Source organism: Sinohyriopsis cumingii, chromosome 6, assembly GCF_028554795.1.
Source record: "Sinohyriopsis cumingii isolate HCF-2022 chromosome 6, ASM2855479v2, whole genome shotgun sequence".
NCBI lineage: Eukaryota > Metazoa > Mollusca > Bivalvia > Unionida > Unionidae > Sinohyriopsis > Sinohyriopsis cumingii.
The window spans coordinates 145,967,355-145,987,034 of record NC_142966.1 but is presented as its reverse complement, the minus strand read 5'-3'; the positions used below and the strand labels follow the sequence as shown (position 1 = coordinate 145,987,034).

The window sequence follows — 19,680 nt, the reverse complement described above, 5'->3', positions numbered from 1 at the left end:
ATTCTTCCCGTGTTGAGAGACATTGAGGAACATACTCGAATATTGCCGGATCTTCCAGCACAAATACCGCAAAGACCACCAAGGGCGCAAAGTTCAGGAAATATTATTACAAGAAAAAAAATTATTCTCGAGGAAATGAGGAAAAACTTTACCGATGGTGGTTGGAATACGATAATAAAAATGCCGATTCAAACTTCCGATGACCTTATATATTTTGGTGCGTTTGCTGAAGATTCCTACCGTAAAAGAGGAGATTTTTTAACAGAGATAGGATTAGAAAAATTAAAAAAGCGCGAAACTTGGATTAATACGCTATCTAGAGCTAGATTTGGATTAACACAGGTAAGTAAAAAAGATCCGATTTATAATTTATATTTATCAAGTGCGATTGAAAAATCGAAATATAATAAGGAACAGGCGGAATCATTAAAAAAGCCTAAATCTTCACGGAAAAAATCAAAATCAAAAGAAAAAATTCAACCACAGGAATTGAAAGAAGAAATTCAACCACAGGAATTGGAAGCAATAATTCAACCACAGGAATTGGAAGCAATAATTCAACCACAGGAATTGGAAGAAGAAATTCAACCGCAGGGATCAGGAGCAAGAATTCAACCACAGGAATTGGAAGAAGAAATTCAACCACGGGAATTAGGAGCTAGACCAAAAGAAAGAAGTCAACCTCGGAAAAAAGGAAAAAAATCAAAAAAGAAAAAAGATAAGAGCGACCTAGAACCAATACCAGAAGAAGAAGAAATTCAACCACAGGAATTAGAAACAATACCGAAGGAAAAAGCTCAACCTCGGACAAGAGGAGAAATGCTAAGAAAAAAAAGAAATAAGGGTGACCCAGGACCAGTACCAGAAGAAGAAATTCAACCACAGGAAGAAGAATTAATTAAGTTTAAGAAAAGATATCCCGCAGCTTCTTTGGAAGAAATATTCGATCCCAGTGGTCCAACTGCCGATCATTATTTGAGAGAAGAACACATCAATGAACTCAAAAATGATTTCACAAGATTAGATGTTGCTTCGGAATATTCCTCAAGAAATAGAGGAAGGTATATACAGAAGAAATATGTTACTTCGATCGGGCCAGGAACGTGGCCGGCATTAATTTATTTTGGTAGTATAAAGAAACCAATGAATTTGTACGATCACGAATATTTAAAATTTTTAAAAGAGGTCGATGATCACAAAAAACTAATGGGACGATTATCATCGCCATCAACACCAAAACCTAAAACAGGAAGCGGATATACCATTTGTCCTGACAGCGTTGTCAACGACGTATCTCGCCTCGAAGTATTAATCGGGGGAAAACGAGCCGGAAACAATTCCTCCGAAATAATCAACGAAGCCTCCGATATTTGTCAGCGATTATTTCGCGGCGGTATTATTAATTCCTACATTTACAAAGAGCTCGTCGACGAACTCATCGATTAAAACAATATACTTGAAATAACATGATCGTTCACAAGCATCAACGCAGGCCTAGACAGGTCCGCGTGCCTAACTCTCGATTGCCAGTATACAAATACATCCACGGCAACGGATTCGGCGACATCGTTGGAAGTCTCGTTACAAGAGTAGTCCCTAAAATCGGACCTGTGGCCAAGCAAATTGCATCAAAGGCAATAGGAAAGATCGGCGAGACTGTCATCTCTGGCGTTGGTAATTTGGCCAGTAAAGGCTTCGATGTTGTCAAAAGCAAAATATCAAACTTAATACGTAAAAAAAATCAGCCTATCAAATTACCTAGCACCAGCGAAATGCCTACCAGCGTTAGTAAAGTTATAAATGACGCAGCAAATAAAAAAATAAATGATCTAGCAAAGGAAGCTGTAAATACAAGTTTCATATCGGGTAGCGGTCTTCGTTTTAGATGATAATTTTAATAATAAATGTTCGCACAAGTGTCAAATGAGGTATTCGACATGGACGAACCTGTAGGCAAGGACACATCCGTGCGTGATTTCCAGTATTACTCATACGACGCAGTTGAACCAAACACACCTAATCGTTTAGAAATTCAAGTTCACGATACGACAAGATATTTTCTTCCATCTGAGGCATATATCGAAGTTGTCGGGGAAATTGTTAAGGCGGATAATACCGCTTATGGAGCAGATTTTAGAGTCGGATTTGTTAACAACGGCATTATGGCATTATTCAAAAGTGCCACTTACATGATCGATGGAAGAGAAATTGAATCAATTACCAATGATGTTGACTTAGCAACGACGATTATAGGTCTAGCTAGATACTCGGATGATTTTACTAGATCAGCTGGTCCTAGCATGATGTTTGCCAAAGATAATACTGATCGTCCCGAAAGCAGACAATTCAACATCAGACGACCGAAAGAACATGCTAATCCTGCTAATGACGCTGATGTCTAAAATATGATCATTAATACTTATCCTGATTACAATCTCGGATTTACCACGCGAAAACATATGCTAACAGGAGGTCGTAGAAGATTTTCTTGCGCCATTCCGCTATCCCATATATTCGGATTTTGCAGACATTTCAGGAAAATCATCTACGGAGCAAAACATACCTTTACGTTTGTCAGAAAGGGAAATAGCGACGATGCTATCTGGCGAGAAGGTAATATCGATTACGTTACCGGCGTGATAAATGCCGGCGATGCCGCAAATATCGGTATGGTAAAATTAACTAAATTTACCTTGTGGATGCCAGCGATAACTCCATCAATAATCGAGGAAGAAAAATTGTTGTCGTTTATGAACCAAGGTGGTAAATCTGTCATGTCATGGCTGACAACGACAACAGATTCCACAAATACCGATATTAACGGTGATTTTACCTGGCGTATTGCATCGCAGCAAGGTACCTCTGCACCTAGGCATATCTTTATCGCTTTTTTGCATACCAGAAGATATCATCAATTATACAGTCACATGATATTTGATCACATTGGAGCAACAAATGTGTCGTTGAGAGTAAATGGCCAACAAGAACCATCCGAGGAAATATCAATTGATTTTGAAAATCATTCGACGGCTCGTGCGTATCATCGCTTGTTAAGTTTCATGGGTCGTGATCAAAATATCGATACCGGATTGCAAATATCACAGCTAGATTTTAATAAACTTTATCCTATCTATTACTTTTCCCTGGAGCATCTTGATCTGGTAAAGCAATCTGTTGTTGATATCCATTTCAAAGCCAGAATTAACACGGGAAATAATTTATATAAAGCAATCGCGGTGATTCTTAGCGATAGAACAATGATCCTGGAAGGAATTAGTGGCAGAATGAGAGTCATCGACGCACCTGTCGAAAAAATGTAACATCGAAGGTTTCCAAATTTAGATTAAAACGATATTAAATATGCCATACGAACACATCAGCGTAACTCTGACCCCGGGTCAGATAAAAAAACTCCAGTCAGCGATAACGAAGCGATGCGGCGTGAAATTGACCCTGAAAAATGATCAAATTCAGGGCGGGCCTAACAAACTATCGCTAACTAAGAATCAACATGGACGTTTTATCAAAGCCAAATCAGCAAATTCCGGTGTTCATGTGAATCTTAGTCCAGGTGCCATCAAAGATATGGTCAAAACAGGCGGAATTTTCCCTCTACTAGCTGCCATTCCTGGATTATTAGCCGCGGCTGCTCCGGCGATAGCAACTGGTCTAGCATCAGGCGCGGCTGGATTCGTAGGTAAAAAATTAATGCAAAAAGCAACGGGAGGGCGATACGGTAAAAAAAAAGGGAAGCGGCCTTTATCTAAGACGACCTCCCCCATACGGATCCGGCCTAAGATTAGCGCGCCCTATTCAAATTTAGATCTATCCAACGAAGCAAAAAATAAAAAAATAAAATTTTTCAGGGGCGTATTTATGCGGGATCAACTACCAGAAAAACCAAATTCTACCGAGACAGGAATAATAAATCTCGATTCAAATACCGGTCCTGGCACACACTGGGTCGCCTACGCGATTAATCCTTGCGAAGTCGTTTATTTTGACTCGTACGGATTAGCGCCACCAAACGAATTCATCAATTACGTGTCAAAATTAAATATTCCAATTTGGTATTCGACACTTCCAACGCAGACCCTAATGGATCCACCGATATGCGGCCCTGAATCGATTAACGTTCTCGACGCAATTTCAAAATCATCCGGTCCATATCATAGAATCGTATTTGAATATGCCGTAGATAAGTATCATGGTTGATATTTACGGAAGATTCCTCTACAGGAAGAAGGAAGTAACCGACGTCGATCTATCAAAATACGCCACCAAAGAGGATATTAATAATCTTCTATCGCTATCAGAAATAGACCCTAACGAAGTTGCTATTTTTCAGGACAAAGAAGGGAAATTGCGAACAAGTAACGTGAAAATAACCGATATAATCAAACGAGACGAATATAACGATCGCATTGATCATTTTACTCGCCTATCAGAATCGGTATCAAAATCCATCGCTGATATTATCGATCTTGCAGCGAAGTTGCCCCTGAAGGCCGATATCGCAGATATGGAAAAGAAGGATAACGAATTATCAGCAACCTTGCTTCTGAAGGTCGATAAAACATTACACGACAATCTTCAAGATAGAGTGACAAAAAGATTTAACAGGCTAAATAACGACCTTAAAAAACTCGACGATGCCTTAGTTAAATTTAGCAAAAAATTTGAGGAAGATATAAAAATATCTGGCGATAATTCCTCCGCCGCGCACGAACTAGCAAAGAAAAAAACCGATCAAGCATCACACGACGATCTCAGCGAGAAGGTAGGAAAAATCAACAGGGACATTACTAATATCTTCGCCGATATTACCGAAATAAATACCGTAATGAGTCAGAAAAGCGATAAAACATCGCACCATTACCTTGACGAGAAAACAAGAAAAATCAACGAGGATATTATTAAAATTAACGAGGAAATTTCCGCGACGCGTGATTTGGCGCGTCAAAAGGTCGATGTATCGCTGTACGACGGAGAAATTCGAGATTTGAATGCGAAACTTCTCGACGCAACCACAAAAATTAACGATATTAGCACAAAAATATCGTCAGTGAAACTTGAAAAATTAGATCATATCATCATACTGGCGGATGTAAAAAGGAAAAATATTGCCGGTAGCATACCATTTGTGTTAAAGACACAAAATGGCAGATGGACACCCGAGAATAACACATCTAGCTTTACCGCGCCAATTACTGGCGTATATCGAGTATATTTTATCTCCGGGATAATATTCAAGGTAACAACCAGTCACCGTCACTTCGATGAATATTATCCCGGATTTTTAATTATTTTTCTACATGAAGATTCCGAGGAAATATTCGAACTATCCCCGCCAGATAGAACCATAACAACACTAATTGAATATTATGTGATTTTCGAATACTTATCCGGAATACATCCAATTGGTTAGATAAGCTAATTAATAAATGACCGCGTCGGATTATCGATACAATCAGGCGCGTTCATGGCAGGATTCGTTAAAAAAACTCCTCGACGAATATCAAACAAAAATAAAAAAATATCAACGCAGATTAGTTACCATCGATGTTGCTGTGTACGCGGCAAGCGCAATCATCGCCGGCGCAGGAATAATCTTATCCGCGGTGACAACAATCGCGCCAATCGCAGCAACGATAATAATCTCATCAACAACGACAATCGCAGGTGTTCTTAATATTATCGCAAAAAAATATCCTCATGCACGAGTGAAAAATTATCTCTGTACACGAGTAAACTATCCCAGGTCAACGAAGCGTATTCGAAATTATCATCGTTGCTTTCTGAGAGTCTCAATGACGGAGTTATATCCGATCTCGAATTCTCCATGATGATAAAAATCTACTCCGAGACTGAACAGATGAATATCAATAATGTCGGAACTAGCTCAAATCGTGACAAACACAACGCCGCCGATAACAACGCTGATATCGGTAAGCTCAACCAAACCCGAATTTAGTATCGATTTTCCAGTCCCAATTAGCGTTAAAGAAATTGCGCTGTCACAGTTACGCGTCTATAACAGCTGGCCCAATGTTAGATCGAAATCATTCGGTAGATTATTATCGAATAATTCGCTTGTTTTTGCTAATAAAAACCGTCCCGATGGAACTCCCGATTGGATCGTCGTTGGCATACCAACAGGCAGTTACGAAATTGAGCAAATCGACAAGGAACTCACTGGTAGAATATCGAATATAACCGGCGATGCTAAGCCAGGAATAAAAATATCCGCGCACGAACCAACGCTGTCATCGATCATTGAGGTAAAATCGCCATATATCGTCGATATTTACCAATCATCGATTAGGACAGTGCTAGGTTGGCCCGAAACCGCACCTCCGGCAAAACCAGAAAAATCTGATTTTATTATTCCAGGTTGGTCCGAAGAAGCCCCTCCAGAGCCACCGGAGCCAAAAAAATCCGATTTTATTACCGATGAAGGATGGTACGGAACTATCAGACACAAACCTCTAATCCACAATGCCATCAATCTCATGAACAACTACAAATTTAACCTGACGATGCTTGCTTTTACTTTTAAAAACAAAAAAATTCTCTCGTGGTTGCCTCTTCCTAAAATCCCTCCAGGTGTCGAAATCTTCGACGCTTCCAAAATTAACAGGATAATAGCCCCTATAGACGGTATCTTGATGAAAAGAACCATCGACGAATTTAATCAGGAACACAAATTACAATTAAATTTACAACGAAAATTCTTTCGGGAATGTATCTTAAATGAATCAGGCTCATGCAGCGAAATTATCGAACGTGTGAAGATTTTAAATCAACTCGCGTATGATATTGAATCTTATCACGATATGTTCATTCGGGCGATAATTGATGATATATCAATTGCCGATTACGATCTTCCTATCAGCAGCTTCAAGTTGATCAAAAATTCAGGGGAAAAACAAAAATTTATGACAGTATTCGGATTAACCGAGGAAACGCTACCAAATTTCAAATTTCCTGATTATGACGTCGATGAAATGAGAAAATCCGTCACTGATACCATTGACGAGTTATTTCCGAAATTACATGCCGCATGGACTAAAAAATTACAATCAGAATCAATTCTCAAACACAATAATGATTCAACCGGAGGGGGACGGCATATCTCGCCGGGTATCGTTAACATAACGGAGGTTATCGCGATTAATCTTCACGCGGATGTCGTCGAAGGTAGTTACAACGCAGATTCGTCTGTGTCAGAACAGGCACAGCAGGGATTCATCTTATATTCGTTTTCACCAAGCGCCTCTCCGGGTTTTTTGATAATAAAAGAGCCAGTAAATCCGTTTTATCTCCGATGCCATAATCGATTATTGTCGAAGATAAATTTCAAACTGACGGACCAGAATGGGAATTTACTTGATATAAGCGAGGAAACACTTAGTATCAATTTGCTGGTGAGATCGTAAAAATAAATAATCTCCGATTCTCAAGATTTTTAAATCTGTCCACCAGAGAAAAATGGCAAAAAAAAAAAATAAATAAAAATCGGGAAAAAATAATATTTTTTTACAAATACGCGATTTTGACTACCAACTACCCCGTCAGAAATAAGAAAAAATTAATATTTATTTTACAAAATACAAGAAAAATATACAAATTACTTGATTTTGACGGGGTAGTTGGTAGTCAAAATCAAGAAAATTCTAACTTTGTCAAAGTGTTTTTATTTTTCACAAATAAATTTTATTTATTAAGAATATTATTTTTACTGAAAATTTATTTTTTACTAAAATCAAGAAAAATGCACAAATTACTTGATTTTGACGGGGTAGTTGGTAGTCAAAATCAAAGAAAATTGAGCAATTTTCTTATTTTTGACGGGGTAGTTGGTAGTCAAAATCAAGAAAATTGAGTAATTTCGTTGTTATTTAGTAAAAAAAAATAAAATTTCAGTAAAATTAATATTCTTAATAAATAAAATTTATTTGTGAAAAATAAAAACAATTTGACAAAGTTAGAATTTTCTTGATTTTGATGGGGTAGTTGATAGTCAAAATGAAGAAAATTGTACATTTTTCTTGTATTTTGTAAAATAAATATCAATTTTTTCTTATTTTTGACGGGGTAGTTGGTAGTCAAAATCAAGAAAATTGAGCAATTTCGTTGTATTTTAGTAAATTTTTTAATTTTTGTTTTTTTTTGTGGCGGAAATTTCAATTTTTGCTTTCCTCGACTAGCTTTTTTAGCTGCCTGACACGCGAGCTAGTAATTTTTCTTGATTCATACTCGTCGGATAAACTCGACCTTACTTTTTCTACCAGCGTCGATAATTCACTGACAGACGCAAGCGATTGATACATTCCAGTTTGGATTTTCTTTATAAATTTGTATTCGGATGGTAGCGTATATCTGTATTCGAGTTTCCCTTGGACGATCGTTTCAAATTCGGACCGGATTTTATCTGCGTCCAAATCTGAAGATAAATTTATATTTTTATTTTTCAAATCCTCGATGGCTTCGATGATGTTATTTATATTTTCCTCGTTCATTTATATTATATTTTGTAATATTTAATTAAATTTAGAAAATCTTTCGATTTTTAATCTGATATTATCGGAATATAACAAAATTCGATCCATTCGTCAAATTTATAGGAAAATGCTGCGTTGATTATTTTTTCTGCCGCTCGCATTACTGAGGCTGAATGAACACCGAAATACCTTGCAGCGGCACTCATCGACGTGAATACAATTTCCTCGCTTGTTTTTCGATTTATCGATTTGACTGCCTTGGCATATTTCGGATGTTTACCGGTATTACCACAAATTGAATTTTCACTCGGAGTTACCGCTCGAAGATTGGATAATTTGTTATTTAGCTTATTTCCGTCGATATGGTCGATAACAAGACCGATTTTGATTGGCTCGTGGAAACATTCGAATATAAACTTATGGTTGGAATAACTTGTGGATCTTCTTTTCTTGTTTTTGTTGATGGTAAATTTGAGATATCCAAATTTATCAGCTCTACCGACATGATTTCTTGTTTTGATATGCCTAACGATACCATCCAGTGACGCCTCGTATCCGATAATTGTAGGATGAGATTTAAACTCGGAAATCATTTTCTCTGGAATCTCTGATTCAGGAATCGCTGATTTTTGACTCATATAAGATATTCTGTTTGTCTAAATCGTTATTAGCTCGAAATCGATTAATATAATCTTCTTCGCATGTTATAACGGACGAAGATTTTTTTTCGTAATATCGCCTTAATTCCCGATAATTTTTTCCTCCACACTTCAGGCATAATCGAGTTTTCCCTCGCGTGCCAACCTGGCAAAGTAAACATCGCTGTGGTCCTTTACTGCCATTTCGAATCGCATATATATGAGCGCCGCAATAATCATTTCTGCAGGATTTGTCACAGAAATTTACTGAGCCGATTAATAGCCATTTGCATTGATTCATATTATTTAGATATTTGTCTAAAATATAATCATGGATGCATTTGATCTTGATGAAGCAGAATACATAATCCCTGAGGTTGATCGTGCGAAAAAAGAGTTCTTCGACGATGGAGCGGTTCACACTTGGTCGACCTGGAAAACAAATTCCATCGATGCTACGATGAACTTGGAGCGAGCTAAGAAAATAATCGAGCATATAAAGACCGAACATCCCGAGGAGCGATTTATTTTTGGAATAAAATTTATCGCACAAATGCCTGACGATACTTGGATTATTCGCGATAAGCGAGATCCAGTGCGTGGCGGTAAGAAAAATGTTATTCTTGATAAAAATTCACGACCAGGATTGTTATTGGGAATCGATGGCCCTTATTATGCTAGGTCGTATCCGGCTAGTGCTGTTGTTTACGGAATTTATCGGTTAAATAACAATCCGGACATAAAAAACTTGCCTGCGATGAAAGAATCGTCGATAATAAACTGCGTGGCTGAGCGCGTAATCGAACACATGAAAAACGCTCGACGTGGATCTGGTTTGACTCAATCGAGGCTGGATAAAATTAATGCGTGGGCGAAGACCGTCGCTGATGGTGCATCGGTAGATGACGTAGCTGTATTGAGTAAAAAATTAAAATTTCCAATTACGGTAAAAACGTTATCAGGAGAAATATTATACTCGTCGCCGTATAGATCCCGAGGAGCACCAATCGAGATCATCGATCATAACTCCCACGCGTGGTCGCATTCGGTAATGATATTTCCGCGAAATCGTGTGGTCAAATTTTATCCTGTAGATACCATAGAGAATAATTCCGATGATATGTTTAGATTTATAAAAAAATTAAGCGCATCGGATCCGATATCGATATGGTTATTTTCGAGCGAGGAAAGATACGATCAGTTTATTCTGCCATGTGGTGATATTTACAGAAACGAAATATTACATGAATCGATGAGAAAACTCGCGGTGAGATATTCGTCGAATCCCGATCAGTTACTGACGAATTGCTTTACAATTTCGTCTGTTGCTGCTCATGCCGCTAGAGAAAGAAACTCGTGGAGGCCGACAAGAAACGAATTTCTCGCTGATATTCAACGTAGCTGTATCGAATACGGTCATGGTGGACTGTGGAATACCAGATACGAGTACGAGGATATGATTTCCGTTGACATGAGCGCATGTTATCCTGGAAGTTTCCTCGGATATGGCGATTGTGCAGAGTATTTTGATAAATTCGGTCATCCTACCAACGAAATGACAAGAGTGGCAATTAACGGACCGTCACCTGATTTTGTCATGACAGGATTCGCTTATGTTACGTCGTTCGAATTTGCTGAAAATTTACATAAAATTTGCTACATTTGGTTCGGTAGGCATTTCTCTCAGCGTCGTTGGGTTCCTACAGTGTTGTTGAGATATATGCTGGATTCGTCGATGTTAGTGTCGTTGACGGTGAGTGAGGCGATTATATCGTATAGGAAACAGACCGATGTGTGGTTGCCGACGGATTGTGATAACGCGAATGATATCGGAAGAAAAATAATCGGTAAATTTACTCAGGGTGGATCCGTTGATCATAAACATCGACACGCCAGATTATTCATCAATGACGCTAAGATGGATTTTATAATCGCGGACACAGCGTCACGAGGAATATTTTGCAATAGGGAGAATATTATCGCTGATGGAGCAAAGTTAGGTACCGTAATTAGCTATCTTGATGGAGAATCAGCGCAATATACGCATTTACGATCGTCGATGCTCGCCTACGTGAGTATAAATTTACTCTCGATGATAAACAAATTTTCCGATATCGCAGTAAGAGTCGCGACGGATTCGTTCTATATCGATAAAAATACCAGGATAGGTTGGAAAATTTAATTACCGACGGTAGTTCATGGGGAACTTGGAGAATAAAAAACGAGGATATTCTAGGATATTGTGAAGACGCCGACGTTGAAGATTGCGATGAATTTCACCGAGGTAGATTTGAAGAATCTTCGATTTTGGAATCTTCGATGGCTGCATCTGCGTTCGACCCAATTTCACGCAGTAAACTCGTTTACCTGAATGGACCTGGCGGTAGCGGTAAAACAACGCGAGTAATAAATTTATTTGCAAATTCTGATATGATCGTGTTGACTCCGACGCACAGATTAGCGCGAGAAATAAGGCAGCGTGGCGTTAATTCTTGCACGTACCATAGCTATTTCAAGTACAGTGGCGGATCATGGGACTCAATGCGCATGGGCGATAAATATATCAACAAAATTATAATTTTCGATGAAATTTGCACGGTGAATTTAGATATATTAAAATCGTTCCTGGCTTGGCTGGGAGAGAAAAATACCGCCGTGATAATGTGCGGCGATCATGGCCAACCTAATCCAATTGATGGTGAATCGCCTCACGAGTGGCTCAGAAGCTTCGTTGATTATTATGAGGAAATTGACGCTGATCATAGATCGACAGATAATTTACTGACCGAATTCAAAAAATTAATTCGATTACAACCGAATAAGATTCAGTGTGACGTCATGAGAAAAATAATCGACGAGACTCCGATGAGCGATTTTCTAAATTTGTGGCGTCCTGATCATTTGATCGTCGCTAGCAGAAAAATTATTCGCGATATTATCCAGGAAATGTTATTCAAGCTACATTGTGAGAAATTTCCTACGTTACAGGTACCGTTGTGCTATAGGCCCGCTAATACTCGGCGACAAAATATCAGCGTTACTCTGCCGTGCGGAGAGGAAAAAAACTTAGTCCTGAATGATATTATCTTTGTTGATATTAATCTTGTCGATGACGCGTTGAGTGCAGAAAAATCACCGTGGAAATTAGGTTACGCAACAACGATAAATTCATCGCAGGGATTGACCGTAGATGGTAAAGTTTGGATCGTCGATGATAGAATCTCCTGGTCAAATTTAGTGTATTTGGCCGTGTCGAGAGTAAGAAAGCTATCTCAGTTAGGACGAATTCGAGTAAATTATCTTAGTGACGCTGGTGGTAGTTGAGTATCTTCGGGGACTATTTGTAATTCCTCCTTGGTGAATCCGCGTTGTGGCGCTAACGAATCTAAAATATAAATTGCCGGTCTTCCTGATGATCTTGTTACGGCGGATATTTTGTGCGTTGTGACGCTCCAGATTGGGTCGGTTGCTCTTTTTCTTCCTCCTTCAGCTTCGCCTTCCTTATACAAATATCTGACTGTGACACTACCTAGTACAGGCTGAATTGTGGAATCTCGCTTTAGGGGTATATTCGATTTTGTGATAGCAATTGCAGGTTTCATTGATATTGTTCGAGTCGTCTCGTTATTTAGCGCGTTAATTACGTGAGGCAATCTTGATACCCAATCGTGAGATCGATTATCTTGAATAAATTCACGCGCGTACTGGTATCCGAATAATCGTTCTGCGAGCGTTTTGTTGAATCTTTCGACGATAGCTTGATTGCGATGAACACCTACAAGACCGCGACGGATTTTAACGTTATTTTTTTTCATCAATGAGGTAACCGCACCGAGGAATTCTCGACCTGGATCAATCTGAAGAAGATTCGGCCATGTTAATGGGGATCGAGAATAAACTTCGCTGAATGCCTTAGCAATTTCCGTCGATGTTTTATTCGATAATGGCTCTGCTTCCTTATACCTGCTAGCGATATCAACGATGGTCAGGACATATTTGTATGTGACGCCGTCGACGGTATCGTGAGGAAGAAACATCAAGTCCGCTTGATGGACCTCATTAGGGACGCTGACAGTGAAACTCGCGTATGGTATTTTTTTAGGCGGAGGGAGATATATTTGCCAAATTGCCTGTTTTGATAACCACGATTCAGCAACAGATCTTTTTACCGATGCGGCTTTGGCGAGTTTGGCGATTGCTGATTTTCCTCGCCAGAATCCTTGCGGAGAATAATATATCTGTTCCATATTATTTACCAGCACCGAACACTAATTTGCCTTTCATCGCGCCTTTGATCAGCCAGGATGCTAACTGTTCTTTGAAATTTTTGTTGGGAATCGCGTTTAATGCGTGAATTAGCTTGATATCAGCGAGATGCCTTTGTTGTAGATCTCCGCTGTAATATGCGAGGTCGTGGTCGTAACAAGCTCCATCGATGGCGTTTATCGGATTTTCGTTTTGTTTTGGTCGTTTATTTTTATCGAGTCTGATATCGAGTCTCGTTCCGGGTCCGCAGTAATTGTATCCAGGTAGATGCTTCTCTCCGGGATATTTTGCCCAGGGTAATCCAGGTAGATTTTTCAAGGAGGCTGCGATGTCTCCTCCGGTTCTAGTTTTTTTTTTGTGAATCTAAATTTGCGTGTCTTGCAAACTTCGCACTCTCCTGCAATTGCGTTCCTGTTGTTGCGTGTGACGATTTCGGTCGGATTTATCGTAGCTGTGTGCGTGCGACACTTAATACAATATAGATCCATGTATTTTAATAACATGAATGTAATTGATTTTTCGGCCACGAAACGACGCGAGCAAGTGAAACATCATGCGGCATTGCCAAATTCGATCAGAATGATAATCATCGGCCCGTCAGGATCGGGTAAGACGCAATTGTTGCTGAATCTGATCATGAGATGGCTAAAATGGGATAGGTTGTACTTGGTTGCACCATCCGTTGAAGATCAGCGTTGTTATCAGGTACTAAAGGAATTTAATGACAATACCGACGAAGGCACGATCGAATTCATCACAGATATCAACGAAGCTCCTTCCGTGGAAAACTTGGACGGTGATACTAATAATCTTGTTGTGTACGACGATGTTATGCTAGATAAACAAACCAACCCGGCCAGAATATTCTCGCGTGGCAGACACAAGAATACCGATGTGATTTACGTGACACAGAGATATACGCAAATTCCGAAGGTGATCAGGGATAATTGTAATATTTTATCGGTATTCAACAGCGTGGACACACACATGCTGAGAAATATCCATCAGACCTGGTGCAATGGTGACATGGATATAAATAAATTTAGAAATTTGTTTAGCCATGCTCAGATGACGCCACATGGTTTCATCACGATAAATCTGCATGATCCACGTGGTCGGTATCGTATCGGTCTTGATCAAATTTACTCATGAAAAATGCAGCCCCAAGTAACAACAAAAAACAATAACCAAAAAAAATATCCCCACCTTAGCGAGAATCACCCGAATGACCTAGAGTGAGATCATTCCCGAGAGAAAATTTTATTTTTCTGCCTGGATTGTTATATTTTTGTGATACACAATTGAGGTACCTTGATGCATTGGGTCTGAAATGTACGAAAATTGATCCTTGTAGAAGGCTTTATTTTTGATTTCTGAGGCTTCTACAGGAAAAGTTCTCGTAGAAACGTTTATTTGGTCTGGGAAAAAAGGTCTGTTAAACTTCCCTGCTGCTCTTAGAATGACCATCGGTTTGCAGTTCAAACGTTTCATGTTAACTCCATGAATACATTTTAGATCGATATTTCCTAAACGGGGTGTTTGCAATAAAAAGAATTAAGTAAAATAAATTATTCTTTAAATTCTCTTGATTTTTTAAACAGTCGAACATTTCTTGTTTTTTTAAATCAAAGGCGTTAGAAAGAAGCCCGCAACTATCAAATTCATTGAAACTTTACATCAATATTTCAGGAATTTGTTTCTTTCATTAAAGATAAAAGCCGTTTCTATTAAGATGAAAATTTCTCAACTGAAAGAATTAAACTCACACTGGTAACGAAATTAGTCCCTATCTATTCTTATATTTTTAATGTATAATTTATTTGGATTTGAACACAACAGAAAGTATAATATTGGGAAAAATATGTAAAGGAAAGAGTAACCTAATTTGTTAACAAATCTAACTCAAATGCATAAATACACATAAATGACAGATCTCTGCAGTGATAGTCTCTGCTTTTAAGAACATCAGTTGGTGATTCTAAACTACCAATATTCAAATGGTTGCCCAAAATTGTATGCATGCTGGCCTTGGGTATTAAGGTAATTCGCCAGATGTAAGAAAGTGTGTCATGCCTAGCTTAGTGCTTGGAATAAGACCTTTCCTTGGTCTGACATAATCCAGTCTCACTCTAATGGACAAACAAGAGCACTATGTCAGTGGTGTCAAGAAGTTAGAAAATTAAACTAAATGGCAACCAATGGTTCTTCTCATTTGGAAATTTAGCCACTTCACGTATGCCCAGTATGGTAGGAGACTAACTTTTGCTGGTGGGACTCCCTATTTTTCCCAAATTAGGAGTCCTGGACTCCTAGTTTTAAAATCCTAGTGAGACCTATGCATTCTCAGCAACAGTCATTATTAGGAATGGGACTGAGTTTGATATCACCTGCCAAAGCCAATGCTAATGCTAGGTTCTTATACTATCCATGTTTGAAGTGTCAACAAAATTATGTTTGATTGTGACTGCCAGTTTTGTTACCATTAAAAAAAAACTAAGTGCCAAATAATGACAGCTCTAATTATTGAAATTCTCTTTTTACACTCAATCTGAGGTAAAAGTGATGCAAGATGACTTAAAAATGAATGTCCTTCACCAAGATGTCTCCATATGAGCCAGTAAGGAGACATTATTACCTACAATGACTTTTTATGTTGATAGGACCTGGGAAATTTTGGATGCAAGTAAATATAGTTCATGTAAAATATATTTAGTCATGAATTAAAAAATTTGTAAGAACACAACAATTATGGTTTATTCAAAATTCCAAATTACTTTAAAGGTAACCAAACGGAAAGTCCAACATAAAATCCACGCAAATATGGGTTACAAAAAAATTATATAAACAGCCATTAAAAGTTACATCTTTCTTGATGGACACATGCACCCTCTGATGGAGAACCACACTGTGTCAGTGAGACTGTTGTAGGTTCAATGAAATGCAGTGTCTGCTTTCCCTCCATGGTACAAGCAAAACCATGCAAAATGCATCCACTTGCTTGTGTCAGGCTTTCATTCCATCAAAAAACAAAAAGCTGCAAACAACATGAAAATATGTGCCATGGTTTAATCACAAACTTATGAGAATGGTAAAATGTAAATCAAGGCTTTACAACCGAGCTAAAAAGAAAAATCAGTGGACTGAATACAAATTATTTCAGAAACAGTACAAAAAGAAATTCAAACTAACAACGATAAACCACATAAATAAGACCATCCAAAAAGGATTTGATAATAAAAACACTAAACCATTCAAGAGAGATATAAAATCAAGAAAACAAAATTTTGGCATACCATCATAAAAGAAAATGACAGCAATGGAAAAGCTAAAATACTTGTTGACCAATTTAAATTAGTTTTCACAAAAGCCATTTCCAACACTATGCCAAAAATGAAAAAAATCTTACAAATATAACTTACCATACCTTACCATAACAACAGAAGCTTTGAAAAACTTTTGTCAAATATAAATACATCCAAAGCGAGCAAACCAAATGACACTGCCAACTTAATCCTAAAAGATTGTGCACACCAACTAGCTCCTGCAACGTGAGCTATTTACCAACTGGCAGATGACTCTTGAAGTTTACCAACAGACTGGCCAAATGCAAATGTAGCCCATGTATTCAAAAAAGAAGTACACAGTGCATAAAATTACTGATCAGTTTCCCTTAAATCAGTCACATGTAAACTTCTCATAATTTGTATACATCTTGTTAACCACTTGGGAAATAATAATATTCTAACTCAACTGAACCATGGCTTTACTTCTGCGAAATGCAAACGCCTCACAACAATGCATGATCTACTTCAAAACAATGACAAAGGAATACAAACCAACCTGGTGGAGTTAGAGTTTTTAAAAGCATGTTAATGTGCCACATCATAAATTACTGTTAAAATTGGAAAACTATGGAATCACTAGGTCACTACCTTTTGGCTAGAGATGTTCTTGACAAAGTGACACATGCAAGTGGTGGTGGATGGAGAATCATCTGAAGCAGTCACTGTTGATTCTGTGTGTCCCTCTTGGAACCATAACTTTTCTTTTGCCATATTAATGACCTTCCAGACTGTGAAATCTCAGGTCAGGCTGTTTGCAGGTGACTGTCTCCTTTACAGAACAATTTAAATCCGGAGTGAGCACCCTGAGTGACCACCATAACCACCATAATGATCTCATAGCCCTTAAAAAATGGGATATTGTTGTAGGTATGACTTTTAATGCCACTAAATGTTGTCTCATAAGTATGACCAGTAAAGCAACAAAATCATCTCACTTCTGAACCGTCAACAACCACATACTACAACATGTCAGTGAAGACCCCTATCTTGGACTAACACTGAGTACTTCAAGTGGGAATAGCATATTATCAAATCGACCACGAAATTAATCACAACACTAGCATTAGAAACCACAGACAATGTTGGCAGATGAACTGCCTATCTAGCACTACCGGTAATCAGATCTGTGTTAGAATATGGTTGTGTAGTCTTGGATCCATATTACATTAAGGATGTTGATGAAATCAAGAAGGTTCAACACTAGACAGCAAGATTTATATCAGGTGACTATAAAACCTGAGAAACAGGATGCGTCACCAAACTGTTTACAGACCTGGGTCTACCAACACTTTATGACAGGCATAGTAGGATTCATTTAACATATCTCTATAAAGTAGTCAATGGGTATATGCTGGCTCTCACCAAATATATTTTTAAAACCATTAAGACAAAAACACCAGATTAAAGCCAAATCTTTTCCAAATTTTGAGTGTATAAACACTAGAAAAACTAATATCAAATAATAGCAGCTGTTTTGTAGTTGAATGATGTAGAACAGAACAATTTAGAAATTCTTTCGTTGTAAAAGCAACTGTTGACTTGAATCATCTGATTGACAGTGTTGTGTGTGCGCGATCAGTGGAGAGCTTCAAAATAGCTCTTGAACAATAATACTAACTTTCTAGTTGGCTCTCTCTTCTGGTGCAAATTTATGCTGTAACTTGGCCCTGCACTGTGCACATTCAGATTTACGCTGTAACTTGGCCCTGCACTGTACACATTCAGATTTATGCTGTAACTTGGCCCTGCACTGTGCACATTCAGATTTATGCTGTAACTTGACCCTGCACTGTGCACATTGATTTATTCCATAACTGGTCATGCACTGTATCATTCAGATTTATGCTGTAACTTGGCCCTGCCCTGTGCACATTCAGATTTATGCCATAACTGGTCATGCACTGTATACATTCAGATTTATGCCGTAACTGGCCCTGCACTGTACACATTCAGATTTATGCCGTAACCGGCCCTGCCCTGTACACATTCGTATTTACATACCTTAACTAGACCTGCACTAGACACATTCAGATCCAGATTCAGAAAGACACCAGAGTAAGAATACTCCAACAAAAACAATTAACTTTAATCTGTGGAGCAATGTCAATATGGGCCATCAAGTGTGTAAGATATTCTTGAAAATTTGGCCTCTAGTTCACGTCACTGGGGAACATGCTACTCAACATTATTTGTGCGGGATGTAAGACATCGCAACCAAGCAAACATATCAAGATGAACGTCTTACATTGTAGGACTATGAATACAAGATATAAATATTATTGGTACAAGGTGCCCTCTAAGTTAATGATAACACCATATTATTACAGAAAAGGAAACGGATAATGCAAAAGTAGCTAACTTTTTGATGAACTAAAAATACCCTTCTATACTTGTGTATATTTAGGATCGTAAATGGGTGTGCTTTTGCAATAATAAAAAATGGTTATATATTGAAACTGTCGAAAAATGGGTCATCTCAACAAGCAATGATAAAGGTCATCTTTCTGCTGAAGAATGTCTCAATGGAAAGTGAAAACAAATATCACTGACAAGTCTTAGGTTACATTTTTCACAGCTACAGGATTAACAACCTTGGAAACTCACTTTTTCTTGAAAAACGAAGGCTTTGCTGAGGCTGCCATCCTTCGTTCACTCTATGTCTTCGGTTCAAGTGGGAATCACTTATCTAAACCAAAACTCCGATGCGGTGCGCACTGTAGTGGAATCTCACAAAAGCCGGTAACATTTCCGGTAAATTTGTGATATCCATATTTATTTATTTATTTATTTATTTATTTATTTATTCATGTTTTAACAATCACTTTTAAATTTTGCTGTATCTTCTTATATGTTTCTTTCACTTTTATATTTCACTTTCATGTATGAATTTCTTTATTATATTATCAAATGCACTGAAATTCGCACTGC

At 38.1% G+C, this 19,680-nt stretch overlaps 1 protein-coding gene across 1 annotated transcript in view; it reads right to left on the bottom strand.

Annotated features, from left to right (window-relative positions):
• The window catches only part of LOC149798209 (uncharacterized), a 43,530-nt gene extending 24,070 nt beyond the window's left edge, over positions 1 to 19,460 (bottom strand). The window contains exon 1 of the mRNA XM_089963297.1: positions 19,357 to 19,460. Coding sequence (XP_089819423.1) covers positions 19,357 to 19,394 — 38 coding nt within the window. The 5' untranslated portion in view covers positions 19,395 to 19,460. The remainder of the gene's footprint in view (positions 1 to 19,356) is intronic.
• Positions 19,461 to 19,680: the final 220 nt, after the last annotated feature.